Genomic DNA, 13051 nt, shown 5'->3' on the forward strand with positions numbered 1-13051 from the left:
ATTATCAAGACATTAACAGATCAAGTAGACAGCTTTCCAAACTGTCCAACCATTACATCCATACCCAGTCAACATCTGGGTTTCCACATCTGGGTTTTTCAAAGCCGGGGGACTCTCAACAACGGCTTCCCAGAATCCATATCAAATCACAGAACACTTCTCAAAGTGAGTCCCAAAACAAAGCTACACATCAGGGCTTATATAGCCTTCTCCTGGCTCAGAGAATGTAACAACCTTATTGACTCACTGGCCAATCAAGAAGTATCTACTGAAAAACAAGCCTCCCTCCCCAGGCTTCAGGTGCATTTTAGCCTAGGGGCAGGGAAGATCTTCCAAATTTGCATTCCCATTACAACATTGAACTAATAAAGAACAAATTTTTAAGCAATTGGATCTGGAGAGAAGGCTGCTTCATAAGGCAAAAATTCTTCATCATTGAAGGGTTTCACAGAAGATTTGGGATGAAGAAGGAAGGAAGGAAGCAAGGAAGGAAGGAAGGAGGGAAGGAAGGAAGGAAGAAAGGAAGGAAGGAAGGAAGGAAGGAAGGAAGGGAGGAAGGAAGGAAGGAAGGAAGGAAGGAAGGAGGGAAGGAGGGAATGAGGGAGGGAAGGAAGGTAGAAAGGAAGAAAAAAGGAAGGAAGAAAGAGAAAGTAAGAAAGAAAGAAAGAAAGAATGGAAGGAAGGAACAAAGAAAGGAAGAAGGAAGGAAGAAGGAAGGAAAATAGGGAGAGAAGGAAGAAAGGAAGGAGGGAGGGAAGGAAGAAAGGATGGAGAGAAAGAAGGAGGGAAGAAAGAGAAAAAAAGTAGTAATATTACAGAAGGCAGGACCAGCTGGGAAGTTGAACAAAGTTGAAACATATGCTTTCCAGTTGTATGCCATGAAATAAACTTTTCAATACTTTGCAGGCAATAGTTCTAATTTTACGAGTTCCTAACTCATAGGAAGGGGTCTGGATTTGTGACCAGAGGACCTGGATCAGATCTGAAGCCAAGATCAGTCGTTTACCTGTGTGACCTTTAGTAAATCTCTTACCCTCCTTGGGTCTCAGTTTTCTCATCTGTAATGGAAAGAGATAGAATATGATCTATAGGGTCCCTTCAAATTCTCATTGTATGGTCCTTCAGTCCAGGATCTTGTGGTTCCATGTACCCTGTGACCCCCCAGAATATTTTCCCTCCTTCCTTTTATCAGTTAATCAGTTGATCAACAATCAACAAGCATACATCATATATGCAAGGAACTGTGGGAAGCACTAAGCAAGACAAACTCTGTCTTCCTTCCAGGACCTCACATCCTAGTGGGGGAGACAAAGGGGAATAACCATGTAAATAAACAATCTATGGTGCAAATGGAAAGCAGTTACAGAAGGGAAGTGTCCAGAAGGGTCGCTTTGCGTGGCTTTAAGGAATCCCGGACGCTGAGGAGTGTCCTAGGCCTAGGGGACAGCTGTTAAAAGGGAACATGTCAGGAGCTGCAAGGTCTTATATGAAAAATAGCAAGAAGGCAACAATAGCTGGAGCAGAAAGTGAATAAACAGGAAGGAGCATGTAAAAATGACAGGAAGACAGGAAGGGGACAGGATGTGAATGACCTTAAATGTCAATTTTCTATGTGGTTCCTGGAGATAACAGGGAAAAGCAGAGTCAAGAAGTGACAGGTCCTGCGAGGGTCATGGTCGCAAATGAACAGAGGGAGACTTCTGCCATGTGTCTTTCAAAGAGAGAAACAAAATTTGACCACAGAGTGTATATGTGGGACAAGTGTGAGTGAATAGGTGAGGGGGAGACTGAGACAGAGAGCCTTGGTGAGGGGGAAAATGGTGGCACTCTCATTCATCCTGGAACCTTTCTGTCTCTGGATGTGCTACCAGATTCTCCACATCTGGCTTGTCCTAGGAGCACAATGGATCAGATTCATAAGACAAATGAAATTGGCTTCTCAGGAATCAGTCTTCCTGGCCATACCTCTCCCATCCAGGAGGCACTTGTGGAATCCAGCCTCAAGTGGATGCATCAGGAAACCCATCCATGGAAAAAGCTTCTGTTTTTTACATGACTCATTTCCTTTCAGGGGTCTAATGGAAAAGCCTCACTCTACAGAAGTATCCATGTTCTGATTGGTGGAGATAGGCTTCAATCACCACGGGACAGAGAGATCTCATCTACACTGTGGCCTTTGGTACTCATGAACGGGAACACATCCACCAGCACTATCAGGTTAGTAAGCGACCAATTCCTTTGCATTACCTTTCAATGCTGGTGCCTTTGGGCAAGCAGCATGCAGTTACAAACCCCCAAAGCCTGCCATTTCCTGAATGATGAGGGGTGACTGCCTAGAATGTTGTTCTCTAAGGTGGCAGCACCCAGGTGAGATATATTGCACTGATTTCTAGCCCGGGAAAGCATGATCAATCATTACAGCTCACATATCTATATTTTAAGGGCTACATGTTTGAGCTGTCCTCACAATAAACCTGTGAAGAAGGTTGTACAACTTTTACCGGTCCCAAATGGCAGATGAAGAGGCTGTGCCTGAGAGTCCACAGTGACAAAACCAAGAAATGTAAGATTGGGGACCTGAACTCAGGTCTCCTGGCTCCGGGCACAATGGTGTCTACTTCATAGAATGCTGGAGTTAGGGGAGACCTTGGACAGTTCCTAGTTCAACCCTTTGCTTCAAGGATCAGAAAATTACTAGCCAGAGCAAAAAAAAGAACGGACCTGACATCACATAGTTCAGGAATGGTCTTCCCTGGGCTCAAACCAAAGTTCCCTGTTGCCAAATCCACTGTTGTTTCAACTATGTCACTGTCAATCCTGCACTGGGAATGCAGGGACCTGGGTCCCAGTTTCATTTGATTTCACAATATTACAGATTCTAAGGTCACTGACAAGGGTTGGAGATCATGTGATTCAAGCCCCTCATTCTACAGAAGGGGATACTAAAGCCCAGAGTGGTAGGGGTTTCACCATAGTCACACAGTGGATTTATAGCAGAGCTAGATAGAGTTTTAACCCAACTCTTAGGACATTTGTCCCAGGGTTCTGTTCACTACCTCCGCACTGGAAACACCCTCCTTTTTCTGGCATCTCATACGCCTTCCAGAACCAAGCTTACTCTCAGTGAGTCAATAAATATTTATTAAATGCCTACTATGTGTAGGCTAAGTGGTGGGGAGACAAAGAAAGATACAAGACAGTTCCTGCCCTCAAGTAGTTCATGGTCTAAAGGGGGAGATAACATTCAACGACTACGTGCAAACAAGCTGAAGACAGGACAAAATGGCAGCAAGTAACGAGGGAAGGCAGGAGAATTAAGGGGGATGGGGAAAGTCTTCCTGTGGATGGCGGACTTCTAGCTAGGCACTGAAGGAAGCCAGGGAAGCTGGGAGGCAAAGATGAGAAGTCTCATCGCAATGGTCGAGCCTGGGGAGAGGTAAAATCTTTAAAATCCTGCAGATGGCCCACCCAGGTAAAATCACTTGTAAGGAACAGAAAGGGTGCAGAGACCCTAGGGACAGGTTTGCCCTGCCATTCCATGGACTTCTCAATGACCCACCCTAAATCTGAAGGTAAGGGACCATAGGAGAGACCACACCACCTAAAAATCATTGTTCATATTTCTATAGCATGTGATGCTAAGGCTAAGATGTTTTTCATTGCAGCATGTTGAAATAGGGGTAGAAGGTTCTACTACCCCCATTTCCTCATAGAAATAAGGAAACTGAGGCACAGAGTGAGTAGGATATTTGACTAAAGGTCATTCAATAAGCGAACACCTGATCTAAGTCTCCACCTCAGATCTTACAGCTCTACTCCCAGGAGTGGCCCAGAGACCTCACTAGGGGGATTGTTTAGTTTCTTCCTATTTAGATTTTAAGGGGTCTCAAAATTGAGGAAGGACTTGGCCTGCATGTATGTAAGTTAAGTGGAAAGGGTAAAAAGTGAGCCACGGCTAGAGATATAGGCCTGAGAAGGAATTTTGAAACATAAGATTTGTTTTCCAGTGTAGAGTGACTCTCTAACTCGGTTCATATGAACACAAGATGTCAACCTCGGTCTTCCCATCTGCAAAATGGCTATGATAACATTTGTATTGCCTACTTAACAAGGCTATCATAAGGATAAATAAAATCTTATGTAGGATTATAGGAATATATGTATATTTGATCATTCAGGGTGACTCATTGGATAGAACAATGAAGGTCAGGAAGATCAGGGTTCAAACCTGGGCTCAGCTGTGGGACCCTGGACAAGTCACTTAACCCCAATTTGCCTCAGTTACCCATATGAAAATGGGGACATGGTAGAGAAGGAAATGACAAGTCACTCCAATATCTTTGCAAAGAAACCCCATTGACATCGTCTATGGGGTCATAAAGAGTTGGACAGAAGTTAATGACCAAATAACAAAAAGGGACAATAAACCATATGTGGTAGTAAAGTGGCATCTGGATGGTGCAGTGGATAGAGAGCAAGGCTTGGAGGCAGGAAGAGCTGAGTTCAAATCTAGACTCAGACGCTTACTAGCTGTATGACCCTGGCCAAATCACTTAGCCCTGTTTGCCTTAATTTCCTGATCTGCAAAATGAGCTGGAGAAGGAAATGGCAAAACAGCTCCAGTGCTTCTGCCAAGAAAACCCCAAATGAGTCATGGAGAGTGGGACACAACTGAAATGACTGAACGACAAATTGGGTCACAGACTCAGAGCTGGCAGGGATCTTAGAAACAACTATGCACATTTTACAGATGAGAATAGTGAGACCCCAGGAGGCTGAGGGACTTGGCCAGAATCACACAGCCAGTAATAGGCAGGACTGGAAACTGGGGCTTTGATGATGAATGCCTCCAAGCAGCACCAATACGAACAACACAATTCAAAAAATGCCACAGAGACCAAAGAGAGGCCACACACATGTATTAAGTGCATGGTGGAGAAAGACATCCCAAGAGTCAGAAGCAAACCCAGAGGGGACAAAAGGAGTAGCCATGGTTGGCCTGGGCCATTACTTAAAATGACCAATCAGCCAAGGAACTGACCGACCCAAGGAAAGTGCTGCGGCGAGGGAGGGATTTTCCAGGATGAGGTCCGAAGATTTAGCACTAGGCAGTTCAGAAAGCCCAGGTAAGCTTGCCTGTCAGGAAGAATGTACAAGGCCACTCACTTTATGACTCTGTGTGTGCTCCTTTTCCCCCTTAGGAGATGAAGACAGTGAAGGAAGGCCATGGATGGGAAAAATCACACAGCAGTGACCTACTTCATCCTGGTTGGGCTCTCGGAGCACCCCAGGGCTCAGGCCATCTTCTTCTGCCTGCTCTTAATGTCCTATCTCATCATATTGCTTGGCAACAGCCTCATCCTCATCTTGATCCACTATGATTCCCGGCTCCATACCCCCATGTATTTCTTCCTCAGTAACCTGTCCTTCCTGGACATCTGCTACACTTCATCAAGTGTGCCCCAGATGATCATCAACTGCTTAGCAGGAATTCCCACCATCTCCCTGGGGGAATGCCTGGCCCAGATGTGTATCGGCCTTTACTTGGGGGTCGTGGAATGCCTCTTGCTGGCTGTCATGGCCTACGACCGGTGTGTGGCCATTGGTGACCCACTGCGCTACCCAGTGAGGATGGGTCCTCAGCTCTGTGCTTTGCTGGCAGTGGGCACCTGGGTCTCAGCCTTTCTGCTCACCATAGTCCCAACTGTGACCCTCCCCCTGGAGTTCTGTGGCCACCACATCATCAACCACTTCTTCTGTGAGGTCCTTGCCATCATCAAGCTGGCCTGCAATGATCTACAATTTAATAAATTGTTGATGATGGCCACCAGCTCCCTGACTCTCCTGGCACCCTTCGCCTTCATCCTTGCCTCCTATGGGCACATTCTTGGGGCTGTATTGAAGATTCGTTCAACTGAAGGCAGAAAGAAGGCTTTCTCCACCTGTAGCTCCCACCTCACTGTGGTAGTCATTTTCTATGGAACAGCCATTGCAATGTACATGATCCCCCAGGACAAGACAAGTGGGGAGGTGGACAAGTTTGCCTCCCTCTTATATGGTATCATGACCCCCATGCTCAATCCTCTCATCTACAGTCTTCGGAACAAGGATGTGAAGGGGGCCTTACAGAAACTCTGTGGGGAGAAGAATGCTGCCTAGGCAGCCATTCTTTGATCCCTGTTATCCAAAGGTGATCAATCTTTTAAAGAAGAGGATGCTTATTGTTGGTAGAGTTGTCAACTGATCTAACCATTCTGGAGAGCAATTTGGAACTATGGCCAAAGGTTTACAAAACTGTGCATACCCTTTGACCCAGCAATACCACTTCTAGGGTTGTATCCCAAAGAATTCATAAAAATGGGAAAAGGACCCACGTATACAAAAATGTTTATAGCAGCTCTTTTTGTGGTGGCAAAGAAATGGAAATTGAGGAAATGCCCATTAATTAGGGAATGGTTAAAGAAGTTGCAGTATAGGAATGTAATGGAATACTGTTGTGTTATAAGAAATGACAAGCAGGGCGGCCAGGTAGCACAGCAAGTAAGAGCACCGGCTCCAGTGTTGAGAAGACCTGGAGATCGAATCCCGGGCTCAGACACTCAGCACCACACCCAGAAACAACTGGCCGTGTAACCTAGAGCAAGTTACTTAACCCCAATTGCTTAGGGGCGGCCAGGTGGTTCAGTGAGTAAGAGCACTGGCTCCAGTGTTGGGACGACCTGGAGATCGAATCCCGGGCTCAGACACTCAGCACCACACCCAGAAATAACTGGCCATGTAACCTTGAGCAAGTTACTTAACCCTGATTGCTTAAAAATAAAAAATAAAAAAATAAAAATAAAAAAAAAAAGAAATGACAAGCAGGTAGATTTCAGAAAAACTTGGCAAGACTTATATGAACTGATGCTGAGTGAAGTGAGCAGAACAAGGAGAACACTGTACACAGTAACAGCAACATGGTGAGATCATCAACTATGTTAGATTTAGCTCTTCTCAGTAATGCAAGGATCTAAGACAACTCCAAAAGACTCGTGATGGAAAATGCTGTCCACATCCAGAGAAAGAACAGAGGAGTCTGCATACAGATTGAAGCAGACTATTCACTCTTTCTCTCTTTTTTGTTTCTTCTTTCTCATGGTTCCTCCCATTGGTTCTAATTCTTCTCTACAACATGACTAATGTGAAAATATGTTTAATATGAATGTATACATAGAGCCTATATCAGAGTGCCCACCATCCTGGGGAGGGGGAAGGGAGGAGAGGGAGAAAATTCAGAACTCAAAATCTTATGAAAGTGAATGTTGAATTAATTATTTTTTAAAAAAGAAGATGATGCTTATCTTAGTGGATAAAGAACTGGCCTCAGAGCCAGAAGGACCCAGAATCAAGAATCCCCCTGATATCTGCTATGTCAGGTGTGTGGTTCTGAACAAGCCTTTGCACTCTAGGCAGTTCTAAAAGACAGTGAGGCACAGAGAAAGTATTTGCCTGCAGGCTTCCTCCTGAGGAATGCCACATCCTAATGAAATTTCAGGATTGGCCTATGTGGCCTCTGAAGTCTATTCTTACTCTAAAATCCTGTTTTTTTCTGAAGTAACAATCTCTTTGGACCTCACTTTCCTCATCAGTGGAACAAAAAGCCTTCAGTAATCCAGAAATGTTTAAGGTTTTCTGTGTCATGAGTCCCTTTAGCAGTCTAGTGAAGCCTACTGACTCTTTCAGAAAATAATAGTGTTTGGTTGGTTTTTTTTTTCCTTTGGTGGGGGGAGGGGGTGGTGGTGGTGGTGTTTCTGCTTTTTGGTAGAGACAATCAAGATTAAGTGACTTGCCCAGGATCACACCTAGTGTCTGAAGTCAGAGTTGAACTCAGGTTCCCCTGACTCCAGGGTTGGTTTGCTCTATCAGAGAATAATATTTTTAAATGTATAACATTAAAATAAATAGGATTAAAGAGGAAACTACTTAAGTGAAGGTATAGTTATCAAAAACATTTCTAAATAAAACCAAGTTCACAGACCCCGGGTTGAGGCACCCCTGAACAAACTGATGCCCCAAGCACCTCAAACTCTTAACCTGCACACATGCTTTAGCTACTGCTTTTACCCTTCCTTTCATGAAATACTGGGCAGATTTCCCAGATCAAACATGAATTTTGCACATGTGGATTTTTGTGCCACTGATCGCCACTTCAGATCCTAACGGGGAGGGAGGGGATTGAATGGGGAATCGTGGATGCTCAACAATACTCGGTTAGAATGTTAACCCTTCTCCACATGAGGGGAGAGAAACTTTTTCATGATTAAGACACAATCTTATAGCTTCAATTAGAAAAAAAGAAAATTAGTTTTCTTGGCAAATCAAGACTAATTGAGGCCCAATTGATAACAGCTCACATTTCCCTAGCAATTTAAAGCTCACAAATTGCTTTTTTTGTTTTTTGGTAGGGGGAAGGCAATTGGGGTGGGTTAAGTGACTTGCCCAAGGTCACACGGCTAGTAAGTGTTAAGTGTCTCCTCCTGACTCCAAGGCCGGTGCTCTATTCACTGCCACCTAGCCACCCCCACAAATTGCTTGTGTCCCAACAACCCCAGAAGGTGATGAACGGGGGCATATTCTCATTTGATGTACAAGGAAAGGAAGTAAGACTGGGAGAAATGATGAGCCTTCTGCAGGATCAGACAACTAGTCAGCACTGGAGTCAGGCTTCAAAACTCAGGTCTCCAGACTAAGGCTCAGCACACTTTAGGCCATGGCATGCTCTCCTCATCTTATGTAAGCACTGAATTCTTCAGAAAAGGAACCTCCCACTCCCAGGTCACACAAAGCAGTCTGTGGAATAAACAATAGCATCTTATTAAGGAGTCATCAACAGAAAAGACAGGGAGTCCCTCAACAGAGTGGGGGGATGGGAGCAGAGATGGCATTATTCTGCAAAGAAAATCCCTTTGGTTCTGACATGGATCTGTAGCCCTTCAAAATATTTAGTGATTCTTTCAAAGAGATAGGTTGAGCTGATGTCTAAGAAGTCCCCTCAACTCAGAAATTCTGTGATTCTGTATGATCTATCAACAAAAAAAATCAGGTAAATTTATAAATCAAAAAGCAAAATGTTAATGCATACCACTGGTCTTTAATGAGGCAGAACCAACTTCTACAACACAAAGAAGATGTGTTTGCTGTCTCCCTTTATATTCTTGCTTGGAAATTTCTCCATCTTCACCTGTGTTTTCTTTACATAGTTGTAGACACTGGGGGTACGATGACAGTTCTAGCCGTTCTGATCTGCATTATATTACATCTGCTTCAATAGCTTCTCCCACAGAGACTGGAGATATGGTCACTGTATTCTGAAGAGGAAATGAGGGACAATAGGAAGATGGCAGCATTCTAGGACATAAAGGATCCCAAATCCTCTCCAAACACTAAAATTCAGTTTTTAAAACGCACTAATTTTTTTTTTAATGAAAAGAATCAGCTATAAATTCCTGGATCCAATGAAAACTTGTGCAAAAGGACAACCACCAAGAGAATGAACATAAATAAATCTCAGCACAAGGAAGTGCAGCATGAAGTAGACCTCTGAAATGGGAGAAAGTCCCACATTAAGGTCTCATGGCAGAGTGGCCCTGGAGCTTTGGTCACAGCTAAATAAAAGCCCTGAGCAGATTCCAGGCAGCCCCACCTGAATTTAGGATCCAAACAATCTGGACCTGAGCCAGACAGAGAAGAAGCAAAGTTAGACAACTTCTGTAGGAGAGAGAGGGTGTAGCATTAGCCATGACACTCAGGACCTAGAAGGGCCTGCCCAAAATATTTACAGCAACAGAGGAGTAGAGTTTGACCCAAGAACAAGTCCCCAACCAAGACAATGAGGTTCCTAATGTGAGAAAATCAAAGAAAACACCAAATACTGTGAATACTTTAGTTTAAGAGATGCCCAAGGGTTTACAAAGAAGACCCAATAGAGTAGCCCTACAACAAATCCAAGTTAACCTCAAAAGAAAAAAGATTACAAAAGCACCCTGCTGAAAGGAAATATGAAAGACAAATGGGAATGACTCAGGAGGAAAGACTAGAAAGGAGATTTGCTACCTTCAAACAGATGGTAGAAAAAACTTATGTGAGAACTGATTGCCTTTAAAATTGGAATTTGCCTAAGAGGAAAAAAAAAACCTCAATGTGACAACTAGAAATATTAAAACTCTGAAGATAGTTTTGATGCCCCTACTAAATTTAACAAGTATTTTCTCTAATCATTGTGATTTAATGGGTGTCATTGATTGTATTAGTAAGTGAAGGAAAATAGAAGTGTGAGTGGTTCTGTTGGTTAATGCTGTAAGGATGAGAGTTATGATTAATTAACCCACTATGTACTGATGATTCTATTACATGGGACTGATTTGTAAGATGTATTTATACTGTATTAAACCTGTAAGAAGAACTCAGATTAACTTGTGATAGGAATTTAGCATTCCCCCACTCACTTTTAAGTGATCTTTGCTTGAAAACCTGAAATGTGGGGGATCAAAGCCCTGCAGAGATGGGCAAATGGCCTGTAAAAGGCCCAAGAACTTGCTGACAGGGTCTTATGACCTTTGGGAAGCCCCTGTTACTAAAGTATGTAAGTACAATTTCCCTCATGAATATAGATGCAAAAATGTTAAATAAAATATTAGCAAAAAGACTACAGCAACTTATCACTTTGATCAGGTAGGATTTATTCCAGGAATGCAAGGATAGTTTAGTATTAGGAAAGCCATAAGTATAATTGATCATATCAACAATAAAACTAGCAGAAATCACATGATTATCTCAATACATGCAGAAAAGTCTTTTGACAAAGTACAACATCCATTCCTATTAAAAACACTAGAAAGAATAGGAATAAATGGAGCCTTCCTTAAAATAATAAATAGCATCTATTTAAAGCCATCAGCAAGTATTATATGTAACGGGGATAAGTTAGAAGCATTTCCAATAAAATCAGGGGTGAAACAAGTGTGTCTGCTATCACCCCTCTTATTCAATCTGGTACTAGAAATGTTAGCAGTAGCAATTAGAGAAGAAAAAGAAATCAAAGGAATCAAATTAGGCAAAGAAGAGACCAAGCTATCACTCTTTGCAGATGATATGATGATATACTTAGAGGATCCTAGAGAATCAAGTAAAAAACTACTTGAGACAATAAATAAATTTGGCAAAGTTGCAGGATATAAAATAAACCCACATAAATCCTCAGCATTCCTGTATATTTCAAATGAAATCCAACAGCAAGAGATAGAAAGAGAAATCCCATTTAAAGTTACTGCAGACATTATAAAATATTTGGGAACCTACCTGCCAAAACAAACCCAGGACCTATATGACCACAACTACAAAACACTTTTCACACAAATAAAGTCAGAAGTAACTAATTTGAAAAAAAAATTGCTCATGGTTGGGTCAAGCTAACATAATAAAAATGATAATTTTACCTAAATTAAATTATATATTTAGTGCTATACCCATCAATTTACCGAAAAATGTAACAAAATTCATTTGGAAGAACAAAAGGTCCAGAATATCAAGGATATAACGAAAAGAAATGCTAGGGAAGGTGGCCCAGCTATATCAGATTTTAATCCATATTATAAAGCAGCAGTCATCAAAACTACTTGGTACTGGCTGAGGAATAGAGCAGTGGATCCATGGAATAGATTGGCTACACGAGACTGAGTAGTCAATGACTATAATAATCAACTCTTTGATAAACCCAAAGACCCCAGTTTTGGGGATAAGAACTCACTATTTAACAAAAACTGCTGGGAAAACTGGAATAGAGTTATGGCAGAAACTGGGAATAGACTGTTATCTAACAATGTAAATCAAAATTAAGTCTAAATGAGTGTGTGATCTAGATATAAAGGATGATACTGTAAGGAATTTGGGAAAGCAAAAAACAAATTTATGGAGAGGGGAAGATTTCATGACCAAACAAAAATTAGAGAGCATTATTAAATGCAAAATGGATAACTTTGATTATATGAATGTGAAAAGCTTCTGTACAAACAACCAATGTAATCAAGATTAAGAGGGAAGTGGGAAATTGGGAAAGAATTTTTATAACCAATGTCTCTGATAAAGTCCTCATTTCTAAAATATACAGAGAGTTGAGTCAAATCTACAAGAATACAATCATTCCCCAATTGATAAGTGGTCAAAGGATATGAACAGGCAGTTTTCAGAAGAAGAAATTAAAGATATATATAAGAATATGAAAAAATGCTCTAAATCACTATTGATTAGAGAAATGCAAATCAAAACAACTCTGAGTTACCACATCTCACCAGTCAGATTAGCTAAGATGACAAAACAGGAAAATGACAAATGCTGGAGAGGATGTGGAAAAAATGGAACACTAATATATTGCTGGTAGAGTTGTGAACTGATCCAATCATTCTGGAGAGCAATCTGGAACTATGCCCAAAGGGCTATAAGTAATTTCATATCCTTTGACCCAGCAATACCACTTCTAAGGGTTGTATCCCAAAGAGATCACAGAAGCGGGAGGAAGACCCATATGCACAAAAATGTTTATAGCAGCTCTTTTTGTGGTGGCAAAGAATTGGAAATTAAGGGGATGCCCATCAATTGGGGAATGGCTAAACAAGTTGTGGTATATGAACGTAATGGAATACTATTGAGCCATAAGAAACGAGGAGCAGATGGACTTCATATCTACCTGGAGAGGCTAATATGAACTGATGCTGAGTGAGAAGAGCAGAACCAGGAAAAATTTGTACGCAATTACGGATACAATGTATGTGTGATGACCACCTTTGATAGACTGGACTCTTCTCAGAAATGCAGGGCTATAAGTAAACTCCAAAAGACTCATGATGGACAGAGATGTCTACATTCAGAGAAAGAACCAGAAAGAATAGAGTTTGAATGCAGATTGAAGCAAACTACCTGCTCTCTTTCTCTATCTTGTTTGGTTTGGTTTCCTCTTTCCCACTGTTCATTCCATCTGATACAATCCTTCTTTATAACCTGACCAATGTCTAAAGTG

General features: G+C 42.0%; 1 protein-coding gene and 1 long non-coding RNA gene across 2 annotated transcripts in view; one reads left to right on the plus strand and one right to left on the minus strand.

The window, feature by feature from the left end:
- The window catches only part of LOC138161520 (uncharacterized), a 66397-nt gene that overhangs the window by 19081 nt on the left and 34265 nt on the right, over positions 1 to 13051 (minus strand). The gene's annotated exons all lie outside the window — the stretch shown is intronic.
- LOC138161519 (olfactory receptor 13H1-like) lies at positions 5215 to 6723 on the plus strand. The gene has a single exon (XM_069088269.1). It carries the CDS (start codon positions 5227 to 5229, stop codon positions 6157 to 6159), a length of 933 nt encoding a protein of 310 aa, XP_068944370.1. The 5' UTR covers positions 5215 to 5226; the 3' UTR covers positions 6160 to 6723.

The sequence above is a fragment of the Petaurus breviceps genome, unplaced genomic scaffold, assembly GCF_028583685.1.
Source record: "Petaurus breviceps papuanus isolate PSGF00001 unplaced genomic scaffold, PetGlider_PUasm1.0 185, whole genome shotgun sequence".
Lineage (NCBI taxonomy): Eukaryota > Metazoa > Chordata > Mammalia > Diprotodontia > Petauridae > Petaurus > Petaurus breviceps.

What these genes read in the sequence shown, in the direction of transcription:
- LOC138161519 (XM_069088269.1), top strand. Translation starts at nt 5,227, where the DNA reads ATGGATGGGAAAAATCACACAGCAGTGACCTACTTCATCCTGGTTGGG.